The following is a 27,094-nucleotide window of genomic DNA, read 5'->3' as shown; positions in this document are numbered from 1 at the left end:
GCGCAACGTGTGGCTTGCTTTATTTTTTCCAGCACTTGATGATATTCTTTGGCTTATTATTCATACCCCTAAAACGGCATTTTGTTATTCTAGATATTCGCGGAGACTGCGACCTTTGAATCGACAAATACTTGGGCGGCCTTGAAGTGTGTGAGAAGTACATTGCGTGAGAGAGCGAAGGCCAAATTGTATGTTTTTGGTTAACAACCTGCATGTGAGGGAGTGGGGAGCGCGCGGAGGGGAGGGTCATTCATCAGCCGCTTCGCGGAGGCAGGGAGCACTTTCTAGGAGCCGCAGATTCCAGGAAGGCCGCTTCTGAGAAAAAGCTTGGGCAATTAACTCAAGCCTTGAGCTTGCCTCTCTCTTGTGGCGTGCGCACAGTTTTTGGCGATGACACCACACACACTACCGCCTGGCCTCCAACTCTCTCGGAAAAAAACTGTAGGCAAATGTATATTAATACAAATGGGAGAGTGTTTGTTGATGGTGAGTAACAGTGTGATCGGAACCTTAATCTGTGTTTACCAATTTAAGGTGTGGGGACTGGGGGGTGGGTAGGCAGTCATCAAGTGGAGTCTTTAACGGTAAACGGTCCAGACTTTGGGTCGCCGAATGAGGTCTGTCCTGCCCTGCATCGTGTTACCGCTCCCTCCGAAGGATGCAGAAGCGGGGCCTGGGGCAGAGGAAGTTCTCCGTCAGTAATACTGGGAATGATCCGTGCCGGGACTTGTGGCTGCGGACACCACAGTGAACCAAGACGCAGCCTACGTCTGAGACAAACGCACGCACGCAGACACTGCTGCCCTTTAATCATCAAGAATGTGTTTGTGAAATTGCGTTCATCACTGTAAAGCTAATTCACCCCTGACTGTTTAGCCTTGAGTGAAGACCGGGTAGCAGTGACCCAGATCCTTCCTCCAGACCAACCTGTTTGTGATGTCGCGCCGTGTTTCCAGGTAACTCAGCCCGGGGACATGATCCTTCACCCACTGTTGGATTAACGGGGGGTGTCTTGGGTCCACCTCCAGATAAACATGTCTGGAAAGGGCAGGAATCAGAACAAAAGGGGGACTCATTCAATAGCGCCTTTCCACAGCCGTGTCATCCGGAGCGCGTCTCCTCCTGGGTAGCATGAGCCGTTCCCTGGGTCCCAGATGGAGCAGACCCCTATTGAGTTTTATAAGCAACACCCGTGTTTGTCCCAGAATGACGCATCTGTCAAAAAGGGTCTGGTGAATTCACAGAAGACGGCATCAGAAATAGCACGATGGAAAATAACTGTTAGAATTGTGCCCCTGGGAATTATTTTGAATAAGCCCAACTGAGGGGACGTTATGCGTGTGTAAATGAGCGGAGGGAGGACGGGCATTACCCATGAATGGATAACATCTTGGGAGCCGCTGTCAAGATCTGCTTGATCACGTCCAGGCCGTCCTCACCTCCATCTAGGGCAGCGTGGTCTTCAAACCTGAGGGTGTCACCGTGGTTCAGTACTCAGAACCCCTAAGCCCACCTCGGCCCAGGGGAAATCAGGAAGACACACGTCTTGGCTCAGGCTTTTTAATTTATGGAAATGCTATCACTTTCAAAGCCATGCTTTTTAATTTTAGAAACGGTATGCAGGTCTCAAAAGGTCTCCCGAGAATATATCTCGGTATTATAGCCACCCAAATACAATAAAACATCCATGTATAACAGTCACATAAACTAAGGATGGGAGCTGATGTTTCATAACACATCGTCGTCCGTTATCAAATTGCAGATGACTGACAAACAGTGTAGGCTCTTGGCTCGTTACCTTAGGAGTTCAGGTTCCAGGAACGTCATATCTTCTGAGAACAGGTACGGAGGATTGCTGACCAAAGTTGAGATGGAGTCACCCAGACTCAAAAGGACTTCAGGTTCTTAAACATGAATCATAATCAATTTTTATGATTTATTTCATTACATACAGAACATTATAATAATTTCATTTTAGGATCAGAGATGTTTGGAAAAAACAAAGCCTTATTTATTCAGATCCCACTATTGTCGTTCACCTTGGCCTCACCTTTCAGGACATCTGCTTGATGAATCAGCAGTCTGTCTTCAAGGCCTAATCTGTAGAATAAGGGTCAATCAGAGTTGTAAAATATATTACCCTAATGCATTTCAATAGATTAAGGGTAGTACACAAGATGGCTACCTTAGTGCGTTCTCTCTTGTCAGGTCCACTGCATGCCTGCTTTGATCCAAAGCAATGGCTCTAAGCTGGGCCAGATGAAACAATGATCGATTATAAGGACAAGCTGCTATTTCAGCATCAAAGGTAATACCGATGTAACGTAGGCAAGGCAAGGAAACTTTATTTATATAGCACTTTTCCTACACAAGGCAGACTCAAAGTGCTTCACATACACACATACATTGTCATGCAATAAAATAAAATAATAGATAAGTAAAAGAAAACATATGCAAAGAAATGAGTAAAATAGAAAGTGCAATGTATTTAAGATCAGATCAACAGTCTCTCTGATACCCACATCGGGACTCCAACCCGACCTAAAGGAATTTGGTACCCACGTCGGGACTTCAACCCAACCTAAAGGAACTTGGTCCTTTCTCTGGGACTCCAACCCGGATTCTAGTACTCTATTCTCGGACTCTAACCCAGATTCTAGGACTCTAACCCAGACACACGTCGGGACTCTAACCACAAACCAAAGGCCTTATTCTGGGACTCCAACCCAGACAGACGTCGGGACTCCAACCCAGACAGAACTCAGGCCTTTCTCTGGGACTCCAACCCGACCTAAAGGAACTTGGTCCTTTCTCTGGGACTCCAACCCGACCTAAAGGAACTTGGTCCTTTCTCTGGGGCTCCAACCCGACGTAAAGGAACTTGGTCCTTTCTCTGGGACTCCAACCCGACGTAAAGGAACTTGGTCCTTTCTCTGGGACTCCAACCCAGATTCTAGGATTCTAACCCAGACAGAACTTGGGTCTCAAACCCTTATCCTTTCTCTCTGGTATCAGATCATTTATCTTTCTGGTAAAAACAGAAAATAAAGGGAAAGTAAAAAAGGCATATTAGCAATAAAATAGAAAATAAAGGCAAAGTTAAAAATGCAATGTATTTAAGATTTAGCAGAAAGCTAAAGCAAATAAAAAATTCTTCAGTCTTGTTCTAAAGGTGCTCAGAGTTTGGGCAAGTCTTAAATCCTCAGGGAGTTTATTCCAGCTATTTGTTGCATAGTAATTAAATCCTGCTTTCCCATGTTTCGTGTTTATTCTGGGGATAATTAACAGATTGGTCTCAGAAGATCTTAGTGGTCTAGAAGGATTATGGAGTGGAAGCATATCAGTTAAATATTTTGGGCCTAAACCATGTAGGGATTTATAGGTTAGCAACATGATTTTAAAATCAATTCTCTGGCCTACAGGAAGCCAATGTAATGATTTAAGAATTGGTGTAATATGTTCAAATTTTTTAGTCTTCGTTAGAACTCTATCAGCAGCATTCTGAACAAGCTGAAGCTTCCTTAGAGTTTGTTTTTGGAGACCTGTAAGGAGACCATTGCAGTAATCAAGCTTACTAGTGATAACAGGTTTTTGTAATGTACAGCGGACAAAGTGGCTAAACTGCATTTTACTTGACAATATTGTAAGCGATTCTATAAATTGCAGTTTGTTTTCAGATGAAACAAATCACACAGTGTGTGTGTGTGTTTGCAGTTCATCTGTAACTCCAAAGAGCATCTTCTATAATCTTTACACAAACATCTTAACACAAGACGCTATTGTGTAAAGAGCACAATGTTACCATAAATAGGCACTTGATGCCTATTGTAGAAGCATATTCACATTTCTCTTTTTATAATTATGTTCTTCTTTGTACCACACACACACACACACACACACACACACACACACACACACACACACACACACACACACACACACACACACACACACACACACACACACACACACACACACACACACACACACACACACACACACACACACACATTACCCGAGGAAGGTCTTTCAGCAGACTGAGCGTGATGGCTCCAGAACCACAGCCCACTTCTAAGCATGTCAGCTGAGGTTCACCATGCATTCCAGTGTCCTCTTTTCCCTGGAGGTCTGCAAGCACTAGTTCAACCAACTCCTGCATCACAAGCAGAGAAGGAATCCACATTCAAATAATAGCATCCCCCTCCTCCCAAGACTCGAAGCTCACGTTGGTTGCCAGGTTGAGGAAACACACCTTATATGATTTAGTAGTCCCTTTCTTACATATAGCTCCTTTAACTCTGAGCAATGGGCCCCTCTTGAGTGCCTAGGGTAGGGTCAAACGTAGGTGTCACAACGCCACTCGTCCCATAGGGAACCAATGGCAGCGCTGACCCTGGTCTCTTTTGGTGCTTGTCATGAACATGGGGGCTTACTGGTGATGTGTTCAAGAATATTCCCGTCGCTCACCTCTGTTTCCGGTCTTGGGATGAAAACAGGTGGTCTCATCTTAAGGGTCAAGTCTCGAAAGTCCCACTCCTCAATCACATACTGCACAGGCATCCTAACAAACACACACAATTATGCAAGTTGTCTTACAAGAAGAATAGTGCACTTTAAAAGGTGTTGCAGATACACTTTGTACCTGGAAAGCCGCTTGACACTAAGCTCCCACAACTGCTCCATTTTTGCACAACTCAGAGGCTTGTTCAACTTTTCATGGCCGAGGCTTTCTATCTGTGGACACATATTGAATACAAGAATTGGAAAAATGGTTTGATTTTAAATGAATTCAACTGCAGCCACCGAATGGATTCCCTTTGTTGATGGATGGGTTCATAATTTGAGTTTGAGCCAAAGTATTGGCTGTAGTGAACAAGTAACATAGTGCAGGTCTAAGGAGCATGGAAAGGCGTATACGTATTGTGCCAATCACTTCACACTCAGTCACAACATATTCTTACCGTTTTAGCACCCAGCAGATGTGCAACTATGTACTGGCTGGACTGGACGGGTTCCGCCACACCCCTCTCCTCAAAGCACCTTCTCCACAGGTTCATTGCTTGGAACGCTGTCATGCTTGAACCCGGGATGGGAGGTGGTGCTTGGTAAGTTGATAGGGGGGCTGAATGCGTGCCACATATTCCCTGAAGAGGACAGGAGAGAATCGAATTTCGAGGAAAGTAGTGCCTGTGTTTTTGTTAGTTATCAGCCCAACTCAACCCTGACCTTCAAATTTGTTGAGACCTGATGCACTTGAAAGCTACACAGTCAAGGCCTTGTTCCTTTTAATCCAGAGCTGTCAACATTAATTGGATGCAATTTGAGATGATTCCACTTTTAATTAAATTAAAATTACATTTTTAGTAAAAACTTTTCACCCGTGCATATGCAATGTCATCTACAGCAAAGGCTGACTTGCAATAAACGTGAATTTGTTACTGACAAACAAATAATAGCTGGTAGCCCTGATTGTTAAACTTCGGTTCGTTTTATGTTGATTTTTACACGGATACCTAATAACAATTGTTGCTTGTGGTGGTTATTATTCCTTAACTATTTATTTCTAGCCCTCAATGAGTAAAGAAAGAAATCCATTGACCAGCCAGGAAAATAACAACCTGGTTTACTGGACTTTGGAAACAGGCTTTCAAATCCCTGGATGTTGATCCGTCCCTTAGAAAGTTGATTACTACAGCAGCCTTACCTTTAGCCCAGTTCTACTGAAGCGGCCGAACCGCCTGCATGTGTGTATAGCTTTTCCCAACATAACACGTGCTGCCTTGATGGACCTGCCAGGCCCAGTCTCAGTGAGCAGTGTACCGAAACGGTTCGCTTCGTTTCGCTTGCACCTTTGTTTTTCTCGACCACAGAAGGCTTTCTTAAGATCAGCGTATCATTTATCTAGTGGTGGTCTCTTTTGACCCGTAGCAAAGCCAGGCCGTTTGGATATCTTAATCGTTTAGGCATTTGATTACATGAACTACTCGTGTGCTTCAACCTGGCTTTAACCTCCGGCAATGTTGTGATACTACAGTGGAAGGCGCTGAACCTCCTCATGCGCAGGCGCAATGTCACATCCGACTGACTGTCGTAAACAAACCCACGATCAGGTGCAGGCTTGAATGTACAGTGATTTGCTTATTTGTAACAGCTTTTTCAGCAGTTAACCCGCATGTAGGCTTATACTTTGTTTTCTGCTATGTAACAATTTAATAGGCGACGAAATATCTGGACACTGTCCCTGGGGTATCCTGTTATTTAGACGGCTAAAGCTAGCTGGAGTTAGCTCAAAGTTGAAAAAGAACTGTGACAATCTAGGCAGCCAGGGCGACAAGTCGAGCATATTATGCCTCAAGTGTCAACTTCTTAAATCCTGTATGCCTGCCTATATTTACATTCGGAGTTAGGTTTTCGATTGGGGCGTTAACTGGATTGCCATGGGCATGGCGAGTCGTATAGAGTGCGTCTTCTTCAGTGAGTTTCACCCTACTCTCGGCCCAAAGATCACATACCAGGTAAGTGTACAACAAGAGCTTCTGAAAAGGACATCCAAAAACTGCGTTTCGTGATTGCTAATAAAGATCATTCTTCCAGGTGCCGGAGGAGTACATCTCTCGCGAGCTGTTCGACACTGTGCAGGTGTATATTATTACCAAGCCAGAACTACAGAACAAACTCATCACTGTGTATGTACTCTGCTGAATAATACATTATTTCCAGAACTATGTTAAATGCGTGTTGCCTGCCACAGTTAAGTTATAATATTAAACTTGGAAAAAGAAGAGGAAAAATTACAACATCAATAAGTGATGTGAAAACAATGAATCCAGGTCCAGGCACTCACGTAGGTTTGAAATGAAAAGGTCTTTAATGAGGGGTTTGCAAATTGCTACCTTTAGATAATAGTGACACTAACACGTAACAGCCCTCACTTCTTATGGTACAAATTTCCCCTCTATCTGATAATAGTCAACATGATGTTTCATTTGCAGGACTGCCATGGGGAAGAAGCTAATTGGGTGCCCGGTATGCATTGAACATAAAAAGTACAGCCGCAACGCTCTGCTCTTTAACCTGGGTCTTGTTTGTGATGCACAAAGTAAGACGTGTGCCCTGGAGCCCATAGTTAAGAAGCTCTCTGGGTACCTGACCACCCTGGAGGTAATGGGAAATCCCTGTGTAAGACACCTTGGTACTAGTCCTGGTTACTATTTATAATGATGTCTTGGCATGTCTGACTATTGCAGCTGGAGACTGGCTTCATATCCAATGAGGAGTGCAAGCAGAAACTCCTTCCTATAATGTCCACGCTATTAGAAGAGCTCAACGCGACCGGAGCATGCACCTTACCTATAGGTAGCGGGTTACATGCAATGCAATACACATATTGCATTGTGATACATGATACATGTATTGCATACACATATCGCATTGTTATATATGATAATTGTATTGCATACACATATTGCATTGTGATACATGATACATGGATTGCATACGCATATTGCATTGTTATATATGATAATTGTATTGCATATACATATTGCATGCATTGTGACCCATGATAAATGGATTGCATATGCATTTTGATAAATGATAATTATATTGCATATACATATTGGATTGTGACACCTAAGTTTTGCGTGATGCTTCCCTCTCTCACCTTTGTTTCTCTCTTGCAGACGAGTCCAACACGATACACCTGAAGCTCATAGAGCAGAGGAGAGATCCACCGATAGTGCAGGAATATGATGTTCCATTGGGATTTAATAAAGACCACTTTATTAAATCCCAATGGGACCTGACCACGCAGCAGGCAGGTCTTACTGACTACAATACATTCATGCATCACTTTAGCAAGTCTTCAATTCAGTATTTATTGGAATGTATGGTTGACCTTTTTGTTTCAATAATTCCAATGATGGATTTATTGAGAGTGGCTGCAATCATAGAATATCCTAAGAAACCTTTTTCAAAACATCATTAAAGCATGTACCTTAGTGAATAATGATCATATTTTTTGCTTATTTAAATGTATTAACATTTCTTAAACCCTCATAGATCCTGCCCTACATTGACGGGTTTCGACACATACAGAAAATCTCAGCTGAGGCAGATGTTGAGTTAAATCTCGTTCGCATAGCGGTTCAAAATCTCCTGTAAGTACATTTTATTTGATTGGACTTCTATGGGATGGGATATCATGCCAGACAGGTTGATTGATCGATTGATAGATTTTATTTGGCCATTTTTATATAAAATATGAAAAGCACTCAGAGTCATACATTCAAAATACATAAATAGTCAGGGATTACACAATAAAGCCAGATGGTCTATTTCCATCGTGGTCCCTGGTTGGCGCTGATATTTTTCCTCTGACAGGTACTACGGTGTTGTCACCATGGTCTCAATATTCCAGGTACAGTACAGAACTAGAACCATCCATTGCCAGAGATATTTTATAGTAAGTACCCTATGCTAATTGCTATTTTGTGTTCCCCCTCCAACCCAGTACTCCAATGTGTACTGCACAACCCCCATAGTCCAGAGCCTCATAGACAACAAGTCCATTCAGGAGGAGTGCCTGAGATACGTCACAAAGCAAGGTAAAGAGGAGCAAGGTGGACGACAGACGTACGGTTCTCCCTTCACCTTTAACACGCGCATCTGTTCCTCTGTGTGGCCAGGTCAGAAGCAGGCCAATCTCAGAGACGTGTTTCAGCTGTACTGTGGTCTGACCCCCGGCACGACGGTTCGAGACCTTTGCTCTCGTTACTCACCCCAGCTTCAGAGAGTGGACGAGAGGTCCGTGCGGTGCAGCGATAACATCCCAAAGACACACTGAATGACCATAAACGAGGAAAAAAAACAATTGTGCTCATTAATAACGTGAAGTGGGCACACGCCCTGTTCTGCCCTGTTTCAGGAGGCTCATTCAGTTCGGCCTGATGAGGGGGCTGATACGAAGACTGCAGAAGTACCCTGTGAAGGTGTGTCGGGACGAGAAGAGCCAACCCCCACGGCTGTACACCGGCTGTCACAGTTATGATGAAATCTGCTGTAAAACAGGCAAGTCCAGCACTGGTGGTCTCTGTTAGCGTGCCTCAGTAGTTTGAATAATTCCAAGTCCAAGAGAGGCTTCCAAGAGTTTGTTGTCCTGTATGCTATGTTGTGTTTTATTCCTGCAGGAATGAGCTACAAAGAACTGGATGAACGGCTTGAAAATGACCCGAACATCATTGTGTGCTGGAAGTAGCTGCAGACACACAAACACTGGATGGATCTGCCTTCTTTAGAACTGCCCTGATCAAAAAAGTTGTCCCCCAAAGACCATTGAAAAGCCTTACATCATACTTGTGAAGTGATGTTAAAAGTTAGAAGGATTTTATAAATTAATTGTATTGTATGTGAATTTATTTTCAGTACATTTAGTTTGTAGCTGCCTGGTTCACTTGAAAAGTTGTATATGTCTGCCTAATAAAGCAAACAAGCAGGAGACTGTTGTTGAATTAAGAGAATGAATACGACCCACTTCTGCCCCCATCTGGAGGCGAAGGGCATGACCGCGGTAAACCCCGGCATGTCGTCAGTGCGTTTCGTTTGTTGTTGCCATGACCACCACGGGAACTGAAGTATAGCCATTACAAGGACCACTTCAGTGATACATTAAGAACTACTTAAGTTTGGCCACTTGATTCTAACCCGATCGCAGCATGGATGCATCAGTAATCTTGCCGGGGGAAGGAGAAGGATATGTTCGATGCCTGGAGGCCTTTTCTCTCAGGGATGTAGGCTCTCAAAGGTAAACATGAAACTTTCAGCATAATGCTCAGGAACCGGGCTATGTCACATTAATCAACTAGTTAAAGTGGGTAGGTAGGTCTGCCAACCAAATAACTTATTCAAACGAATGAAAACTTACGGAATTACATCATGAAGAAAGTTTAGCTTCGAATAACGGATATAAATCAGTTATTTGAGTGTGTGGTGTACCAATTCGCCCTGACTCATTTTGAAGAACAATTTCGAGTACAGCAAATAATATACTTCAACCAAACAATCCGCCAATTTATACATGACACAATTAGTTATAGACTTAATGGTTATCTTTTTAAGTTTTTGAAATTAGAATTTCTATTACCAATATAACTCTTTATTGTGTGTGTGTGTGTGTGTGTGTGTGTGTGTGTGTGTGTGTGTGTGTGTGTGTGTGTGTGTGTGTGTGTGTGTGTGTGACACACAGGTGGTTCAGACAACACGAGTATGTAGTGAAACTGAACATGCAAGCCATAATAAGTGCCTCTTCAGCACATGATGAATATGTCAAGGAGCTCCTGGTGACGCATAGAAAGGTAAAAATGAATACTATCAAATAATGTATCTTAGTCCTAAAAAGATTGTGGTATATTATAAATATGTTGGCCGATTCACTGCTATCATTTCAAACATCTAATACTGATGTCAAGTCAAAACTATAATTCAATCGCTGTCATTTCCCCTACAGATACCAACTCTAGTCCATGAGTTGATTCTAGTCGAGGTGTGGAAACAAAAAGTGTTCCCTGTTCTCTGTCAGTTGCAGGACTTCAACCCAAAGAGCACATTTCCTCTTTACATGGTGGTAAGTGGGCCTGACGTGTGTAGAGGCAATGGCATTGGTGGTTGTGGTTAGGTTTGTTTGAACCGGGTCATTGAACGATGTGCTCCTCTTCCTAATTCTAGATACACTACGAAGCTACTGTCATAAACCTGCTGGAAACAATTATGTTTCATAAGGTGAGTGTGTTAAAGTGAAATCAAATAAAACAATACTATACCAATGTGAGATAGCATATTATATCCCCCTCCCACAACAGTGCCACAGTGCCGGATCATAGTAGATATTATGGGTTATGCAGGACTCCTGTGAGGCTGCTGAAGACTCTGTACTTGACTTGGTGGACTACTGCCACCGCAAGCTTACGCTGCTGGCCAGCAGAACCTCCAGGGACGGCCCCCCGACATCGGACCAACCAAGCCCGGCCGGTACCCCTGGGGATCCGTCCACCATGCAGGTAAGGAAAGTTTGTCTCACACTGGTTGGTGTAAGGCATGGGTCGGACAAGAGGTCGAATGCAAGTTAAACCGGGGGAGGTTCTACAAGTGTTTTATGGAAGCTGTTTCCCCCGTTACAGGAGCTGCAGACACAGAACGCGGCGCTGGAGTTTGAGATCTCCCTCAAGGCCTTGTCGGTGCTGCGCTACATCACTGATCATACTGACAGGTGATGCACCATCTATTTAACATTACCTTGGAAGGACTTCTCTATGATAGCAGCCAGGAACAGGAAGCAAAGGCAGGCTCCCCAGCGGCTCACTGGGAAGAGCGTGTACCATTAAGGCACAGTCCTGACCGCAGCGACACGGGTTTGATTCCCGCCCGTGGTCTTTTGCTGCATATTCTCCGCTCAGTCTACCATACCTTCCTGTCTATCTCAATCTATCAAAAGCATCAATATGCAAAAACAATTATTCGAAAAAAGTGCAAAGAAAATAAAACAGGAAGCAAAGACAGACTGGAAGAGAAAGTGAATTTAGAGCTAGGGTAGGCGATGTTTATTAGAACCATTATTTCAACAAATATATTGGTTGAAATTCTCTTTACATCCCAACTTCAATCAATAAATCTTTATAGTTTTTGGGTGGTGGCTTTTTAGGGAGGGATGAGATTTTAAGTTGGGTACTTTGAAAATCTAACTTGTTGGTTTCTCCAAGATGCCTATTCTATCTCTAGCACTACATGGATACATATTCTTTATGATAGGAGCAAGGAAGCAAAGACAGACAGGAAGAGAAAATTCATCGGGAAAGAGACAAAGTATCGTATATTTGGCAAGGACTGGGGTCAGACATTTTGCAGAGATGTAGCAAATGTATAAGCGAGTTCCACTACTGAGTACCTAACTAAGGCCTTTGTATAGTGAAAGTGAAGCCAAAGTCAACTACAAGCTGTAACCAATGTATGGTTACTTCACAGCATCAGTGTGATCAACCGGCTGCTGTGCATCCATAACATGCCCTGTGTGTTGGTGCAGCTGATTCACTGCTGCCCTTGGAGTCGCTACACAGCAGGTATACCCCCAGGCTTAGGGAATAACCAATGGATAATCTGGGATGATAATGAAAATAAGGGTAGTATTGTAATTTCAGTATTTGCATACTATTATTTATTATATAGAGTATGTAAAACGAGCTCATACAAATTTTCTCTTTCCATTCTTTATTTCGACCAAAAAACATGCATGCATAATTGTTCGTCTTTTAATTGGTGATTTATTTAATTTATTTAATTAAAGGCAAAGTTGAGAAGTACATGAACGGCACATGGCAGAAGATCCCCCCTGAAGACCATCTAAAGATGAGCAAGCTGGACGGCCAAGTGTGGCTCTCGCTCTACAACCTGCTTCTCAAGGAAGACTGCCAACGCAAATATGACTTCAACAACTTCAACAAAAATACGATTTTGAAGGTATCTTATTTTCAAGTTTTTTAGTTCACTCTTAACATTGCTTTGTACAAGTTGTTAGGTGTTGTTTGTTTTTTTACTCTGTGCAGGTATCAGAGTTTAGCTCTGAAGTAAAAGGGAAGCAGGCCTGCGCCAAGTCATTGTCTTTCAACATCCGGTATCATCTCCTCCCATTCTATAACGACTTGTTTAGACGGAGGGGCTTTCTTCAAGGATAATACTCCCTCCAACGTCCTGTACATTATACTGTATACTGTGACAGTATACTGTACTGTCACATTAGTACATAGCCACCGCCAACCTACATACAAAATGTGTATGCAAAATATCTGTTTCTTCGATTCTTGTCAAAAGCTGGCCTGCACAAACATCTGGCTGTTTTTTGTAAACTTAGCCATGCAGCTCTTAAATATTTGGCTGCTCTTGCTGCTACTGTCTGCAGTCTTTGGTTGGCCTCTCAATGTTTCAATGACTTGATGACGACATGTAGCCATACCGTTGGCCTCTCAATGTTTCAATGACTTGATGACGACATGTAGCCATACCGTTGGCCTCTCAATGTTTCAATGACTTGATGACTACATGTAGCCATACCGTTGGCCTCTCAATGTTTCAATGACTTGATGACTACATGTAGCCATACCGTTGGCCTCTCAATGTTTCAATGACTTGATGACTACATGTAGCCATACCGGTGAGCTTGACTTTGTGTCCCAGCTTAGAGGTTTCCTGACAGAAGTTTTGATCGACCAGCTGCCGAACCTACTGTCCTTCCAGCGGTTCCTCGCTCACCTGTCCGTAACAGACCCCGCCCCCCCCAAGAGAGATCTCATTCTTGAACAGGTACACTTCTTACACACTCCTCTATAGCCCTCCCACAATAAACCTATCTGTGCCATTTTATTGACAAATCACCCCCCTCCACACCCATGTAGATCCCGGAGATCTGGGACCACATTGTGCACGAGAATGCAGGCAAATGGAAGGCCATCGCTAAGTATCAAGTAAAAGAGACGTTCAACCCCTCTGAGAAGGACCTCAGACAACAGGCACATAGGTAAGTACTCCTACGTCGGTGACCCACCATTCGGGCCTTCTTGTTATGCATCATAGGCTTTCATTCATGTGATACACCTGTGTGACTAGACTAGCACAGACCTACAGCTTGGATGTGCTGGAGAGTCTGCTCCCTGAGAAGCCCAAGTGTGGATGCTGTGGAGGGGAGGCGACTAAGAGATGCTCCCGTTGCCAGGGAGAATGGTACTGCAACAGGTAAAGCCTTTGCAGAAACTTAACGCTCATTTCTAAATGATAAAGTGTTGTGTTGCGCAATGCTTTTTTCTGGGGGGTTATTTCATGGTATAACCTTGCGTATTGCAAATATTGTATTCAATTCGATAATCTATTTAAAATACATTTGTCAAATATATTCTTATATTGCATTCATTTGTTCCAGGGAATGCCAGGTGAAGAACTGGTCCAAACATAAGACTGCATGCAAGCTGATGGCAGAGGCATCCGAGGAAATACAGAAGAACTTCAATAGCCAACCATGACAGAGAAAACGTTTTAATTGGATACCACAAATGGAAAGAATTTTAATTTGTGCTCTAAACTAAAGAGTTTGAATCTATTGACATTTTCTCAACCTTTTCCCCCAGCCAAGTTAAACCTGCTTTTAGTATTTCTGAACGTGTTCTTCTACGAAGGGCTACATTTCCTGATTGAAAATGAATTCCAAATGTTTCGATAAAATGACTACATGGGCGTGTCAAATATAACAGAATACAATGTGTGCGACGAAAGTTGGTTCGTGAATGGCACGCACACACACTAAAGTTCCTATGCACCCCCTGAGATCCATCCCGGATGTCGGTCGTGATCTTTCATCTCACTTGGTTTTTTTCTCGATTCTTTTTTTTTGTTTTGGTTTCCTTGATTAAACGACAAGTATGTGACCCGTCCGGTAGGACTATGATGTTATTTCAAAACTTCTGGAGTTGCATGATCTACCCGGAGAAAATAGTTTCTCCGAAATTGCCTCCAGAGATGAGGTCCGTTATAGAGACGAAACACATCCGTTAGCTGCCTCGGAGACCCCGCCAATCACTGGTACGTTACGTTTTATTTATTCGATGAGAGAAGGATTGCCACAAAGCTGTCTCAAAGGTCTACCTCTCAGGAACGGTGAGCTTTTCGTTCTGTTATATAGGCTACATATTGAGTCGCAGCCGTCTTCAATATCTAATTTCAAACAAGCCTCCGCGCTTCGTGCGTGCCTGAAGCTTTTCATCGTTTTAACTTGAAGGTCCAACTTTTCTAGAGGAGCAAGTTGTTGACTTTGTGAAATGCAGTTGTCGGATGAGAAATAGCTGATGGCAGCACGTCCCGTTGGAACAAGCACGCGTGAAATAGGGGTTGTTGCGTAATACCGTGCGCAAACGTGAGCTGTAATTTTTTGGTAAAACATTTGGCCCAAAGAAACCGGACGGTTCAGTGTTTTGGACTCTGGAGTTTAACATGAATTAAACTTGGATAAAATACAAAGAATGCATTTGGGCGAAGTGATTGAGCTCCGTGACCTTCGGCTGGACACAGACCCGATAGAGCTGACCAGCCCATGGGTTCCTCGGTCACCTTCACGACTGGAGAGGACCAATGCGCTTAGAATCAGCCCAGGAAAGGTGCCAGAACTACTTAGCCGAGCGGGCATTATCCGGATTCTTGGTGAATCCCAGGATCCTCGGCTGAAGGAGGAGTTGGGTGAGGGGCACAACTTCCAGCCCTGCAGTCACGCTCAGCCCACTTGGTGTGACCTGTGCGGAGATTTCATTTGGGGACTTTACAAGCAGAGCCTGCGCTGTGCCAGTAAGTAGTTCGTAGTATTAAGTTGTGTTTGTGTGTGTTTTTGGATGTGTGTGTGTGTGTGTGTGTGTGTGTGTGTGTGTGTGTGTGTGTGTGTGTGTGTGTGTGTGTGTGTGTGTGTGTGTGTGTGTGTGTGTGTGTGTGTGTGTGTGTGTGTGTGTGTGTGTCCACAGGGTATAAAGAACATAATTATAAAAAGAGAAATGTGATTATGCTTCTACTGGCATCAAGGGCCTATTTATGGCAACATTGTCCTCTTTGCACAATAGCATCATGTGTTAAGATGTTTGTGTAAAGATTACAGAAGATGCTCTTTTGAGTTACAGATGAACTTCCCTTCTGAGAGTTGCGTGGGTATTGGACGGGGTGAAATGACAAAGAATACTGACATTATCTCATTTGTGTCAAGTAACTATGAGGCTAGTATTAAACATAGGATTATGAAATAACTAAGTATATCGTTCCTCTTTATAGTTACAATAATTCAAACCCTGCTAAAACAACATGTATTTATCAGTGTGTAACAATGCAAGTATTGCATAGTATGATTTGAGGACATCACCATTCAAGAATTCAAATGAGACCATAAAGCTAAATAGTTACCCCAACATTTAGGAAGAGACGTGATGGAATAAAGCCCGATGAGCCTGCAATGCAATTTGTACGATTCTGAACCGAAAATATGCCAGAGAGAGATGATCTCTGCAAAGCCCTCAGAGATGTTGATGTGTTTCCGTCTCCTCCTGCCCTCCTCCACAGACTGTAGGTTCACGTGTCACCGACGCTGCCGCACCCACATCCAGTTGGACTGCAGCTGGGACCAGGGGGGCACGCGCCGCTCGCCCACTCTGGTGGAGCACACCATAGAAGAGAACGACACAAATGTGGTGAGGACCCATCGAGGTGGATCGTACGGGTGCCTGGGTGATACGTAAATAAGCTCTGTTAAAGGTGACATATTATGCCACAAGGTGTGAGTGTGACATCACAAGTGTGTCTACCAGTCTACCAGCCTACCCAGTGGACAAAACGGCTATAGATGGCTAATCACACTCACACCTGGTGGAATAATATGTCCCCTTTAAAAAGGTGCTGTCGATGAGATTTAAGATGAACAATTGGGTTAATCTGTAAGAAATGGTCTAGCCATCCGTCAGTTATGAACGAGGGAAAAACTCTGTGAGAATGAAGTGAGTCGACTGCGCTGGCTCATTTCTGACCAATCAGCACATCTCTTCCCTAATTGGTTAGGCCCGAGGGGGATCAGTTTTTCTTGGCCACCGCAGGTGAATCTTAAACTACCAAGCTTCTCAATGGCGGCAAAACACTAGGAGGGAGGGAGTAGAGAGGGAGGGCGTTTTTCTATTTGTTTCATTTCAAAATCTTGCTCTCTTCTGCCCTCTCTCTCTCAAATCTTAATTAAGAGAGTAACAAGTATTGCAATATATTATTCGATGTTTAATATGAAAATGTCACCCTATAAGGGCATCCAGATGTGTACGACCCTATCACAGTGGTGCCTTTAGAAAAAGTGGATTGGAGTGATAGAGTGTACCAATGAAAATCGTGCAGTTGGCCACCACCCGCTTACTGCCATTGTATGTAACTTCTGTGTGTCAAATAGCTCAAATGCTGCTTACAGCAGAAAAAGTTTATTACTCGATGTACTTGGATGCAGTGTTACAAGGATTCTCTATAGTCAAGGAAATAAGGTCATAAAACAAAAAGCCAACATATGACTACTAATAGATCCAACATTTGACAGTGTTGACTAAAACAAGTGTAAAATCGTGTTGATTATCTAACTTTTATTATTTTAGTATAAATATTATTAATGGATAACTTGGAGTATTATCCTTACTATTTGCCTTCAAAAACAATACTTTGTTAGCAATATATTGCTTTGTGTCTCAAAAGAAAATCTGGTTTTGCATATCACTATTTCAAACCTCATTGAGGGAAAAATAATTGATTACGATGGTGAAGGATAATTTTGTGTTGCTGAACATTGCAGGCCTGCATTTCTGTTAATAACTGTGCTGTGGATCAGTCATCAATCCCGCTTAAGCATCTTTTTAAGGGCCCATTACTTTGATCAAGTCAGAAACCCCCGTATCAGTCAGCACAGTGGTTATGGTGTCTGGTGCGCTGCTGGGCTTGAAGCTGACCAGTGGACTGGGAGGGTGGAGTTCTTCTCCAATGCTCTCCCTATGTTTATGCGGCTGCTCTGGTTTCCTCAGAAAGACACGAGATACTAGACATAAACTAGACATAAAGTGGCCTTATTACCTCGACAGTGCCCTGGAAAGACTTTGCGCTGGGGTTGATGGCCTGACGTCAGGCTCTGGCTGCTCTTTGCTCCTTACAATAGGAGGCCTGCGTGCATTCATTACAATCGGAGACCCCTGGAAGAACAAGCAGTGTCTGTTTGTCTGGACAGTCAGGCTGCTGTTTGTACAGTTCCAGCTACAAGTAGATAAACCAGGCGACCGATCAGGAATGTGCATCAAACACACAAGATCTAGCATGGCTTCTTAATGTTTAAATATCTTTATCTTATGGAGGCATTATCAGGCGTAGAGTAGACATGACTTGAATAATACGTATTTTAAAGTCAAGTACTTAATTGTTTTAAAAGCAGACATAGATAGACGAAAGTCCCTGGTGCAAAACCATACGAAATGCAAGGACGTATGAAACTTAAAACTGATTCTAGTCTATCAACAATCTGCAAATATAAAGCACATGCTTAACTGCATCTTATTTCCTTTTTTATTTTTGCATCTTATCTTATCCAACTTGAACATACATTTTGCAATAACTTCACGCATCAAAGCTGTCATGCCAAACCAACTCAACAACTCAACTTATTTTTTTACCCGATTGCTTCACTGCTTCACATGACAGCCCCACTCTCTGTGGGGAGATGACGTTGGCTTTATTGTTGTCACACAGGAAGGACCTGGGGGGGTACTTGAGGCTGAGGTCATTAGGGAGTTGGTATTTCCCGTCGGCATCCAATCGCAGCTAGTTTGGCCGGTTTTGTGTATTTCCAAAATCAACTAAACCCAACGGCGTGGGTGGAGCCACTGAGGGAGCGGCGGGAAGGAGGGGGGTGTATCACATCCGCCTGTTCACACTGAAGAGTTCGTTGAAACGTGGGAAGGCAAATAGACGTGGATACGGTTCATGTAGGCTAGACATTGTCCTTTTATAAAGAGATCACTTAACCGATACAAAACAGTAATATCACCATCGTTTGAAAGTCCCGTTGCTAACGTTACATATAACCAGCGATTGTTTTTCGAAAAGTTCGGGCACCGGTTTTTTTTTTAATAACGCGTTTCGTCGTTTATAGTTAGTTAGTTAGAATTGATTGGCTCTGTTTCGATGGAAACAGTCAGTATGAAAAGCTCGGCGACCGGTTCAGGGAAGACCACGTCCTTCGACAAGACGTGGGAAAGCTCCGCCAGTAGCGGCTACTGCAGTGACGATGAGTCGCAGCCGGAGCTCGAGCAGTACTTTACAGCCCGAACGTCTCTAGGACGCAAACCACAGACAGAGATTAAGAAGGTGAGAACGGATAGTTTTTAATTCGGTCTAAATTGAGAAATCCTGTTCTTGACAGATTAAAATGCGACAGTATGACGTTAACCTCAGGCCTATGTTAAATTTGGACAAGTAACGTCAGACCTAACGTTACTCCTCAGTGGAAAACATTACAAAAGTTGTTGCGGTTTAATTGCTATCCCACTTACAAATGCATGTAACTCAATAATAGTAGGTTTCAAGAAAATTATTCACATTTGTACCGGGATGAACCCATTATCGAAAACTTAGAACAACCACCAACAAGTTGTGAACAGCCCACCTTGTTTGGTGACGCACACAGACGTCTCAGGTTTCAACCGAGACTCACCCATTCAATGTGTTCCGTTGAGATCCGTAAAACGCTTCAGGCCGACCAAGACATTAAAAGGTTGGGCAAAGTGATTCATGGGATGTGCAGAGGTGTCATCGGAAGTAGTCTTCATATTCAATGACTAGGTGGGACCTACTTCCGATGCAACCATTAGAACTCTTCTGTTCATCATGTAAAACATGCATGTTGGTCAAAATATCACTTTTTCTTTAGATGGGCTTCATGATTCCTACTTGCTGTAGATAAGCATTATATTTTGGTCTGGCAGTAACATACCAAATAAGTTATACCACCTTTCATCAATTGCAGAAGTAGGCTTGACAACCTTCGTCCTCTTTTTAAGATTTTGGATATATCCTCAACAATCAGCAATTATTGAAAATTACTCTCATGAGGCTATATATATGAAGGTATGTTTACTTAAAGAGGTATATAAAAGTGCATTGCCATGTTAGTGTCTGGCCTGCAGAGGCTAATGGGCAGTGAAGAAGGCGATGTATTGGTCAGCGGATGTGGCTTTAGAACAGGGGAATGTTTTGTCTTTCCCACTTGGTCACAGTGGGGGGGAGGCTATTTTTACATGAATACATAGTTCAGGAATGCAGGGTAGAGTTGGTTCCCCCCGACATGGCACACAGCTGCAAGTCCCACATGATCTCCCCCCTCCCCTCCAAGCTAAAGGAGAGAGACGGGATTGGACAGAGCTGACATCATCTTACTTGCCCTTGCTACGTTTACAGGAAGTATTGAGTCTGACGCAACTTCTGGTGATTTGGAGGAAGGAACTGTACTTCCCCAAATTGGAGTTGGTCAATTTTAGTTGGCTACTTGGACATCAAAATGTGTTTGTATTTTTTAGAGATAACACAGGAAAGCTAATCTTCAACACTATTGACTGATTCATCTTTGATTGTGTCATTAATTTGGAGCAATACTTCATGCATTGTTTAAAACTAGGCACACTTAGAGCTTATTTTATTCAGTTCGGACCTTTGCAAGCTTTAAACTACTAATTGATATTAGTTATAATAGTTTGTATAGTTATAATATTCAGGTTAGTCAGGTTTTCCATCTGGTTGAACCGGGTGGTTGAATCAGTTCATTATAATAAAACATTTTAAATTCAATTCTCTGTGTGAACCTTTTTAGTGTGTTCAACCAATGAGGTCCACACAGTACCGCGAAGGCTGTAGATCACCACCTCGTGGTGGGAGTCAATATCAAGTTTTTCTTCTGTTCTGTGAATCCAATTCTGAAAAACAAAGAATACATCTGGCATTAAAACACAATTGTCCCTTTTCTAGGATGAACCGGTTGAATCGAGGAAACAGGAATGGTCCGTTGCAGAGGTTCAGCACAAGGTGAAGGAGTACAATTCTCTGATCCACAGCAACCTGTTCATGAACACAGTGAGTAGAATTCAACCGTCCACACGTTTGAATGAGAGCTCTTCTTGGTCCTTATTTTAATTGGGACCGACTCTTTTCGATACAGAACCGAGATGGTTCCTACACCGGCTTCGTGAAGGTGCAGTTCAAGCTGGCTCGCCCCGTCTCGGTCCCACCCCCCAGAAAGGGGCCTGCGAGACAGGAAGCCGGAGGGAAGAAAGCCACTGGAGTCAAGCGCCGCACATCCTTCTACCTGCCCAAGGACACGTGCAAGCATCTGCACATCAGCTCCCACACGTCTGCCCGCGAAGTCATCGAGGCTCTGCTGAAGAAGTTCACGGTGGTGGACAACCCTGCCAAGTTCGCCCTGTTTGAGCGCAGGGAACGTCACGAGCAAGGTACACCTCCTACCTTTTGTGCACTTAAGCCACAAAGCACACTGTCGAGTCTGGACGTGTTGTTTGATCACAAAAGGCAATATTCTTATACGAAGATGCAAACGTAAAAATACAGCCCTGTTTTATTTGTCCGCGGTTGACCCAATGAAATTGAGTTCTCTTTTTTTGGTCGCACTGAAAATATGAACCAGAATTTGCATTTCCTCTTTTGTGTTTTGGGCTTTGCAGTATAGTTCCTCCTCACAACATTTCATGAACGAATAAGCACCTAATGCTAACTACTTTCAAAAGCACTCCCCAGTATATAAAAACCAATGGGATGTTTGGTTTTCCGTCTTCGGCAGTGTACCTCCGCAAGATATCGGACGACGAGCGTCCGCTCCGCCTGCGCCTGGCGACCGGACCTGACGAGAAGCTGCTCAGCTTCGTGCTGAAGGAGAACGAGACCGGAGAGGTCAATGTGAGTATGGCTTGCAGTTCTGTTATTTGCATACAATAATGAAGATCTTGTGCACTTTCGACCGTAAGAGCTCTGCTCATTGAGCTCTGCACACTCCCTATCTGCAGTGGCACGCCTTCTCCATGCCGGAGCTGAAGAACTTCCTGCGTATCCTGCAACGAGAGGAGGAGGAGCACGTGAAGCAAATCATGCAGCGCTACACTTTAGCGAGGACCAGGCTGCAGGAGGCCCTGCCGGGTTCCAGCCCGGGATGAGAGAGGCATGTTGGGCCACGAGGCATCCCTGGGAACCCGAACCTACGCATCCCTCTGTAAGAGGAGAATGAATGAGAGCATGGAGGCCGCATAAGCTAGAGCTAGCGCGAATGTGCGTGTGAAATGCTGCGAGAGAGAGAGAGAAAGAAAAAGTGTCTTACACCCGGCGCGAGTCTGATGTGTGTGTGAAATGCTGCGAGAGAGAAAGAGAGTGTCTTACACCTGGCGCGAATCTGATGTGCCTGGGAGAATGAGAGATGAAAACATGAGAAACTGACTGAAGTTTGGTTTTTAAACCAGTAATGTCTTCCGATATTGGGTGCGGCCGGATAATCCAAAATACCTAGGCTCTGACTTATTAACTTTGTATAGGATGTCGCCGGTGGGATTTTATTTAAATGGTAAAATTCCCTGCGACCCTTCGTTGATTCAGTGCTGTAATTCCTTCAAATGTGTAGTTCACATCTAACATTGAAATGCATTTTACCAGATGTATTCGAAAGATGCAGCTGCTATCAAAAGCAGGAATATATTGAGTGGTTCTATCAATTTGCTTTCATTTGACAAATTGGCAGATTTAGAACTCCATTCAGGTTTCTGTGAAGCAAGGTACAGCTTGAGCTGAAAGGTATATGGATTTTCACCTGACCCAAGCCAGTTTTTCATTAATTTCCGGCACACCACACACTTTAGTGGGTGTTACTTTTTACTGTCCCTTACTGAGTGAGTATGACTGACATGTGGACATTGGTATGGACATTGTTATTGTGAAAAAGAAGTGTCAAAAAGGCTTTGTTTGACTGGAATATGTCTGAATGTTTTATAAATGTTTGTCTGAAAATTTGACGTGTCAATCAGTTTTGTCCAATATATATATTTCTAAGAAGCTCTACAAAAATATTAACACATGAACATAATCATAGACTAGGTTCATTGAATTTATCCCATATATGTTCAGCTTTTAGTTCTCTCCTAGCTGAGTGTCAGGTGTCCCTGACACCTAACCCTACTGCTTCCGACGAGCAGGCTGTCTCCTTGCATGGTTGATTCAGCCGTCGGTGTGAGTGCGTGTATGAACCTTGGTAAGTCGCTTTGGATAAAAGCGTCATCTTAATGCCCTGAATCTAGATGTATATGAAGACATTGTTGAAAACTGCATTATTGTTAAAAAATGTTTGGTTGAGGGACGTTACTTAATGTATAATGACACACGTGGGTCCTGAGGCTAGACCAGCTGAGAACCACTAAATTACCAGTCAATGCTTTCTCCATGTCATTGTAGGAACTGTAGTAGGCTGCCTCCTGCCGGCCCAGTCGCAGCTGTCAGATATCTGCCTTCTAGGTCACATGACCCTTTCTGCTGGGATATCTAGAAGCCGTTTCCAGCTACTGGAACCCTAGCTTCCTTGTGCACCTATAGCGTAGGCAATGTATTTTGATGCTGGATAAAGCAGGTATGGGTTGTTCACACAATAAGAACTATTAGCGAAGTTATGTTTTTTAACGGGCGTTGCTTTTTGATGTTGTGTTATACGTAGATGGGTTTCAGAGCTTAAGCTAGCTGTTTACAACGTGTTTAGCCTGGCCAGTATTACAGGCTAACCCATGTCCAAACTAAGTCGTTAACCGCACATTGCTTTTCATTTACAGTTCGTTGACTCATTTAAATAGATATTGTGTAATGTATGGATGATGCAGAAACCTTATGCTTGTTGCATTCATGCGAGCTAAAAAGCTAACCTGGCTAACGTTACATGATGTGATGAAAATAGCGCAGGGTTGCGTCAAAGGCCTACGAGTTAATTTCAAAGGTTAACTAACCCAAACTAGTTATTTACTTCGCAACAGCCATGCACGGTAATTATCTTGCTGTCGATATATCACCATGGATAAACAATCTAACCAGTTAGCCATTAAGTCGTGTACCATACACCTTCAAAGCTGGAGTTAGCTTACAGTCGCTGTGAGGCTAACTCCTTGAGCGAATCAATCCCTTTAGATGGAAATACATCGGGAGGGTTAGCGTAAGTGCTTTCCTCTGTTTTGGTATACGTCTGGCTGCTAAGCCCCTTTTCTATTCAACCACTGTCAGTTAGATCATGTGTCACTCCAGCATTTTTAACCTTTTATTCGGATCCTAGGTTTGTAAACAATCCGGTCCACAACACTCGCCCTGTATCGCAGAGGAAAACGGCTCAGCCTGAACTGGAGACTATGAATCTTCGATGAAGATGGGAGGAAGTACGTCCAAAGCCAAAGGCGTCTGGCCTTTCTCAGGCTCAGGGGTTGGAGGTGATTCATCCAGTGATGTTAGCGAACAGTCCGTGGCTCGACTCAAAGGCTCCAGAAGTGCCACACCTTTTGTATTCACGAGGAGAAGGTAAAATGTTTGGAGACGTCGTTTTGAGTGATGTTAGAGAACGCTGCCCTTTAGGTATAGTCTAGGACGTAATAATGCATCGTTTCTGTGTTCCTAGTTCCTTGTACTTCGATGAGGATGGAGATCTGGCACATGAGTTCTATGAAGAGACTGTTGTGACAAAAAATGGCAGGAGGAAGTCCAAGCTGAAGAGAATTCAGAAGAATCTCATTCCTCAGGTATGCTGATTGAACCTGTAAATAAAATAAACAACCGTGCATGTTCATTTTTTTTATTTAGGTGTTTGCTTCAATCAATGATGTATGAACTTTCTCATCAATGCATTCCTTTTTGTTTTACTTGTTTCATTAGGGAGTTGTGAGGCTGGACCACCCCCGTATTCATGCAGACTTTCCTGTTATTCTCTGTGAAGTGTGAGTCACAGCAGGTCTTTCCACCATGTAGGATACCCACAGACGTGCTAGTCAATCTGCTGTTATGATTGCTTGTGAGGAGCCACTGGCCAGTTGTTTTGGCTGAAGTATTTTCGTCAGACCACAGTTTTGGCTCTGCTAGGCAAGAATGTGGACTTGCGAAGATGGAACGAGGCCTAGCGAATATAAAAGTCAGCTGACAAAAATGCAATGTGAACGTATACACTGCAAAATGTGAAGGTAGTTGAGCATGGTGACATTCTCAATTTTACAAATCTGTTAACTTGCGTCTTTTTTTTTTTTTTAATGACCCAACACTTTGGCAACCAGTATGCAAACATCAAGTAAAGATGTGCTTCACCTGTTATACGTTTGCAACATGAGAATATCGTAGATGTGAAAAGGTTTTAACCTCTGTGTAATGTAGCAAAGGGTGTTAGCGTGTGACTGTCTGTTATGTGTACATGTGTACATATAGGTTTGTGCGAGTGAAAGAATGAGGGGTGAAATTATGAAGTTGTGCTAGGATTATGCGTTGTGATATTCTTTGTATATAAAGTCACATCCTTGTAATATATTGTCATGTGTCACGTCTGTTGTTTGGGCTCAGACCTGCACTAGTGATATGATGTAAATAATTTAGAGTTTGGAAGACTTGAATAAATGCTTTACTTGGATCATTGTGTGGAGTAGATGTATCTTTTCCTCCTAACCAAATTGTATATTTTAATTTATGCTGTCTATGAAGGCTGGGAAACTAGACTCCATAATAGTTGTTCATCATGCTACTTATATGGATTTTCATATATACATTTTAAGTTTGTCACTGGTTTTAGCCCTTGGGTTTCAATTAAATGTTTGTCCTATGGATGTTCTTGTAGTACAACACCACTGCTCTAGGGGGCAGCAGAGGCCAGTCAGATTTTTTCCATACATTATTTTGATTCAGCATACTTTATTTCCTTTGGAATGACAATTATGGTCTGACTAAATGACTTCATTATTACATGCAACAAATTCATCTTTTGTCATGGCATTAATAGACATGGTTGGCAGGAATTCCTTTTTTGTTTTTGGGTTGGTTTGACATAAAATCCCTGTGATTTATCCCTCTTAATAGCTCAAGTGCTGTAAGAATTATTTTTGTAAAAGAACTTCACATGTGGGATATTCATAAAACCCTGCAGCATGATCAATTATTGTATATTATAGTGGTAAGAGTCTTAACGTGTTTGTGAACCTGTGGTGTTGATAGTCCACAACGGTTGGCTTGGCACCATTGCTAAATAATGAGAAAGATAAATTACATGAGATTAATGATACTCCATAATATATGGTGCACAGTTTTGATTCTGTTTATGACTTTTCTGTATTCTGTGCCTTTATCAAAAAGGTTCAAGGTTGTTTTACTCTTTATCTGGGCGGCTAAGAGACATTTGCAGTCCCTGTCTGCTACTTGGTTTTGCCAGGCACACACATTACAGATTTGTGTTATGACATCACAAGCCTCAGATGTTGGACGCTCAATGAAAGTAGAAGGGCACATATCACGTTTCCCGGCCATTGTCTCGGCTTCCTGACGGCTGCAGGGCACGGGACATCTTGGGGGTCAACAGGAAGTGAAGGCCAGGGGGAATTGGACGGCTTCAATGTTGTTCTGTTCCATCCCCTTTTGATTTCTACTGACGCAACACATCCTAGATTCACATTGGGGGGGGGGGGGGGGGGGAAGCAGCCAGAGAAACTGATGACACAGGCCAGTGAGTCAGCAGAGCAATACATCAGAAGAACAGCCATGACACAGGAAACACAGCTGCTCTCATGCGCCCCCCCCCCCCCCCCCCCCCCCCGTCGCATGTCCGAGCGGGCTAGGACACTTCAGTGAACATACCTTCAGTGGACATATGTTGAAAGAGGAGATGTCCCCCTGCAATTGCGGATTTCAAGTGCTGATTCTACAAATATATTCAGTTTTATCTCCTTTTTCATTATGTATTATTAATATAGTTAACACTCACCTTCTTACTTTTTAAACGTGTGCATGCCCTTTAGTAGAACATCTATATATTAAATTAATGAATAGTATATAGGCTATTATAAGTGCCTAACACCCATGCTGCCTTTCAGTAACTCCTTGATGCTTGATAGGTTTCCTTAAACAGCATGTGGTACTTTGTTACTCTATTGAACCGTTGCCAAAGGCCGTCATGACTTGCCCCTAGCAGTGACATCTGCACGCCAGATGCCTTGGTGCCCTGTCCAGAGTGTAAACCAAGAAGAAGGTCCTATTTTTGAATCACTGAGCAATTTTTCATGCATTTAGAAATTCTTCATGTTTGGCTGGGCATAGTTTTGGACTCACTGGTGTTATTAGTGTTTCAGCAACTTAAGAAAACAATGTAGGTTGAAAAATAAATGAGTTAATATTTATTATTAATAACATGGTTTCCTAATTGCAATCAGGGAAAACATTTCAAAGTGGTGGCAATTTTATTGGCCTTTGTATTTAA

The 27,094-nt window shown here is 43.1% G+C and overlaps 5 protein-coding genes and 1 long non-coding RNA gene across 9 annotated transcripts; 4 read left to right on the top strand and 2 right to left on the bottom strand.

The window, feature by feature from the left end:
* Positions 1–3: 3 nt before the first annotated feature.
* Positions 4–5,839, bottom strand: hemk1 (HemK methyltransferase family member 1). Its single transcript, XM_060069043.1, has 11 exons — positions 5,705–5,839; positions 4,962–5,144; positions 4,643–4,734; positions 4,468–4,561; positions 4,016–4,153; positions 2,186–2,250; positions 2,051–2,100; positions 1,799–1,904; positions 1,373–1,468; positions 928–1,038; positions 4–673 (listed from the first exon to the last, which is right to left on the bottom strand). The coding sequence occupies exons 1-11, from the start codon at positions 5,765–5,767 to the stop codon at positions 640–642; spliced, it is 1,032 nt and encodes a 343-aa protein (XP_059925026.1). The 5' UTR covers positions 5,768–5,839; the 3' UTR covers positions 4–639.
* A 536-nt stretch (positions 5,840–6,375) lies between these two features.
* Positions 6,376–9,496, top strand: nprl2 (NPR2 like, GATOR1 complex subunit). Its single transcript, XM_060069035.1, has 11 exons — positions 6,376–6,515; positions 6,595–6,686; positions 6,993–7,161; positions 7,248–7,356; positions 7,683–7,816; positions 8,062–8,159; positions 8,383–8,419; positions 8,513–8,606; positions 8,688–8,805; positions 8,927–9,069; positions 9,189–9,496. The coding sequence occupies exons 1-11, from the start codon at positions 6,438–6,440 to the stop codon at positions 9,254–9,256; spliced, it is 1,140 nt and encodes a 379-aa protein (XP_059925018.1). The 5' UTR covers positions 6,376–6,437; the 3' UTR covers positions 9,257–9,496.
* A 151-nt stretch (positions 9,497–9,647) lies between these two features.
* zmynd10 (zinc finger, MYND-type containing 10) lies at positions 9,648–14,465 on the top strand. The gene is made up of 12 exons (XM_060069034.1): positions 9,648–9,802; positions 10,244–10,352; positions 10,505–10,621; positions 10,723–10,776; positions 10,899–11,054; positions 11,175–11,263; positions 12,016–12,110; positions 12,335–12,507; positions 13,222–13,347; positions 13,440–13,561; positions 13,651–13,776; positions 13,961–14,465. The coding sequence occupies exons 1-12, from the start codon at positions 9,714–9,716 to the stop codon at positions 14,058–14,060; spliced, it is 1,356 nt and encodes a 451-aa protein (XP_059925017.1). The 5' UTR covers positions 9,648–9,713; the 3' UTR covers positions 14,061–14,465.
* A 144-nt stretch (positions 14,466–14,609) lies between these two features.
* Positions 14,610–24,074, top strand: LOC132470417 (ras association domain-containing protein 1-like). Of its 4 annotated transcripts, none has more exons than XR_009528636.1 (7): positions 14,610–15,372; positions 16,129–16,256; positions 20,596–20,700; positions 20,786–21,077; positions 21,422–21,537; positions 21,645–21,847; positions 23,933–24,074. XR_009528636.1 is itself a non-coding variant. In XM_060069036.1 (6 exons), exons 1-6 carry the CDS (start codon positions 15,054–15,056, stop codon positions 21,789–21,791), a joined length of 1,107 nt encoding a protein of 368 aa, XP_059925019.1. In that variant the 5' UTR covers positions 14,610–15,053; the 3' UTR covers positions 21,792–22,632. The 4 variants fall into 4 exon arrangements, 2 of the variants coding, with proteins under 2 accessions (XP_059925019.1, XP_059925021.1); XR_009528635.1 differs by lacking the exon at positions 23,933–24,074 and adding an exon at positions 22,750–22,873; XM_060069036.1 differs by lacking the exon at positions 23,933–24,074 and having other exon boundaries at positions 21,645–22,632.
* Positions 15,865–19,759, bottom strand: LOC132470425 (uncharacterized). Its single transcript, XR_009528638.1, has 3 exons — positions 19,289–19,759; positions 17,659–17,774; positions 15,865–16,217 (listed from the first exon to the last, which is right to left on the bottom strand). It is a non-coding gene; the product is annotated as an uncharacterized LOC132470425 (long non-coding RNA).
* On the top strand, positions 24,017–25,261 carry tusc2a (tumor suppressor 2, mitochondrial calcium regulator a). Its single transcript, XM_060069046.1, has 3 exons — positions 24,017–24,171; positions 24,269–24,389; positions 24,523–25,261. The coding sequence occupies exons 1-3, from the start codon at positions 24,017–24,019 to the stop codon at positions 24,586–24,588; spliced, it is 342 nt and encodes a 113-aa protein (XP_059925029.1). The 3' UTR covers positions 24,589–25,261.
* The last annotated feature ends 1,833 nt before the right edge of the window (positions 25,262–27,094 follow it).

Source organism: Gadus macrocephalus, chromosome 13 (assembly GCF_031168955.1).
Source record: "Gadus macrocephalus chromosome 13, ASM3116895v1".
Taxonomy (NCBI): domain Eukaryota; kingdom Metazoa; phylum Chordata; class Actinopteri; order Gadiformes; family Gadidae; genus Gadus; species Gadus macrocephalus.
This window is presented reverse-complemented; position numbering and strand designations above follow the sequence as displayed.

Excerpts from the sequence above, each read along its gene's own strand:
- hemk1 (XM_060069043.1), bottom strand. The coding sequence starts at position 5,767 with ATGTTGGGAAAAGCTATACACACATGCAGGCGGTTCGGCCGCTTCAGT. Across the intron at positions 2,101-2,185 it reads ACAAGAGAGAACGCACTAAG|ATTAGGCCTTGAAGACAGAC; the intron begins GTAGCCATCTTG and ends CTTATTCTACAG. Across the intron at positions 674-927 it reads CGGCGCGACATCACAAACAG|GCCCCGCTTCTGCATCCTTC; the intron begins GTTGGTCTGGAG and ends CCTCTGCCCCAG.
- nprl2 (XM_060069035.1), top strand. The coding sequence starts at position 6,438 with ATGGGCATGGCGAGTCGTATAGAGTGCGTCTTCTTCAGTGAGTTTCAC. Across the intron at positions 7,162-7,247 it reads GGTACCTGACCACCCTGGAG|CTGGAGACTGGCTTCATATC; the intron begins GTAATGGGAAAT and ends TGACTATTGCAG. Across the intron at positions 8,420-8,512 it reads CCATGGTCTCAATATTCCAG|TACTCCAATGTGTACTGCAC; the intron begins GTACAGTACAGA and ends CCTCCAACCCAG.
- zmynd10 (XM_060069034.1), top strand. The coding sequence starts at position 9,714 with ATGGATGCATCAGTAATCTTGCCGGGGGAAGGAGAAGGATATGTTCGA. Across the intron at positions 11,055-11,174 it reads GGGATCCGTCCACCATGCAG|GAGCTGCAGACACAGAACGC; the intron begins GTAAGGAAAGTT and ends CCCCCGTTACAG. Across the intron at positions 13,348-13,439 it reads GAGATCTCATTCTTGAACAG|ATCCCGGAGATCTGGGACCA; the intron begins GTACACTTCTTA and ends ACACCCATGTAG.
- LOC132470417 (XM_060069036.1), top strand. The coding sequence starts at position 15,054 with ATGCATTTGGGCGAAGTGATTGAGCTCCGTGACCTTCGGCTGGACACA. Across the intron at positions 21,078-21,421 it reads CAGGGAACGTCACGAGCAAG|TGTACCTCCGCAAGATATCG; the intron begins GTACACCTCCTA and ends CGTCTTCGGCAG. Across the intron at positions 21,538-21,644 it reads ACGAGACCGGAGAGGTCAAT|TGGCACGCCTTCTCCATGCC; the intron begins GTGAGTATGGCT and ends CCCTATCTGCAG.
- tusc2a (XM_060069046.1), top strand. The coding sequence starts at position 24,017 with ATGAAGATGGGAGGAAGTACGTCCAAAGCCAAAGGCGTCTGGCCTTTC. Across the intron at positions 24,172-24,268 it reads TTTGTATTCACGAGGAGAAG|TTCCTTGTACTTCGATGAGG; the intron begins GTAAAATGTTTG and ends CTGTGTTCCTAG. Across the intron at positions 24,390-24,522 it reads AGAAGAATCTCATTCCTCAG|GGAGTTGTGAGGCTGGACCA; the intron begins GTATGCTGATTG and ends TTGTTTCATTAG.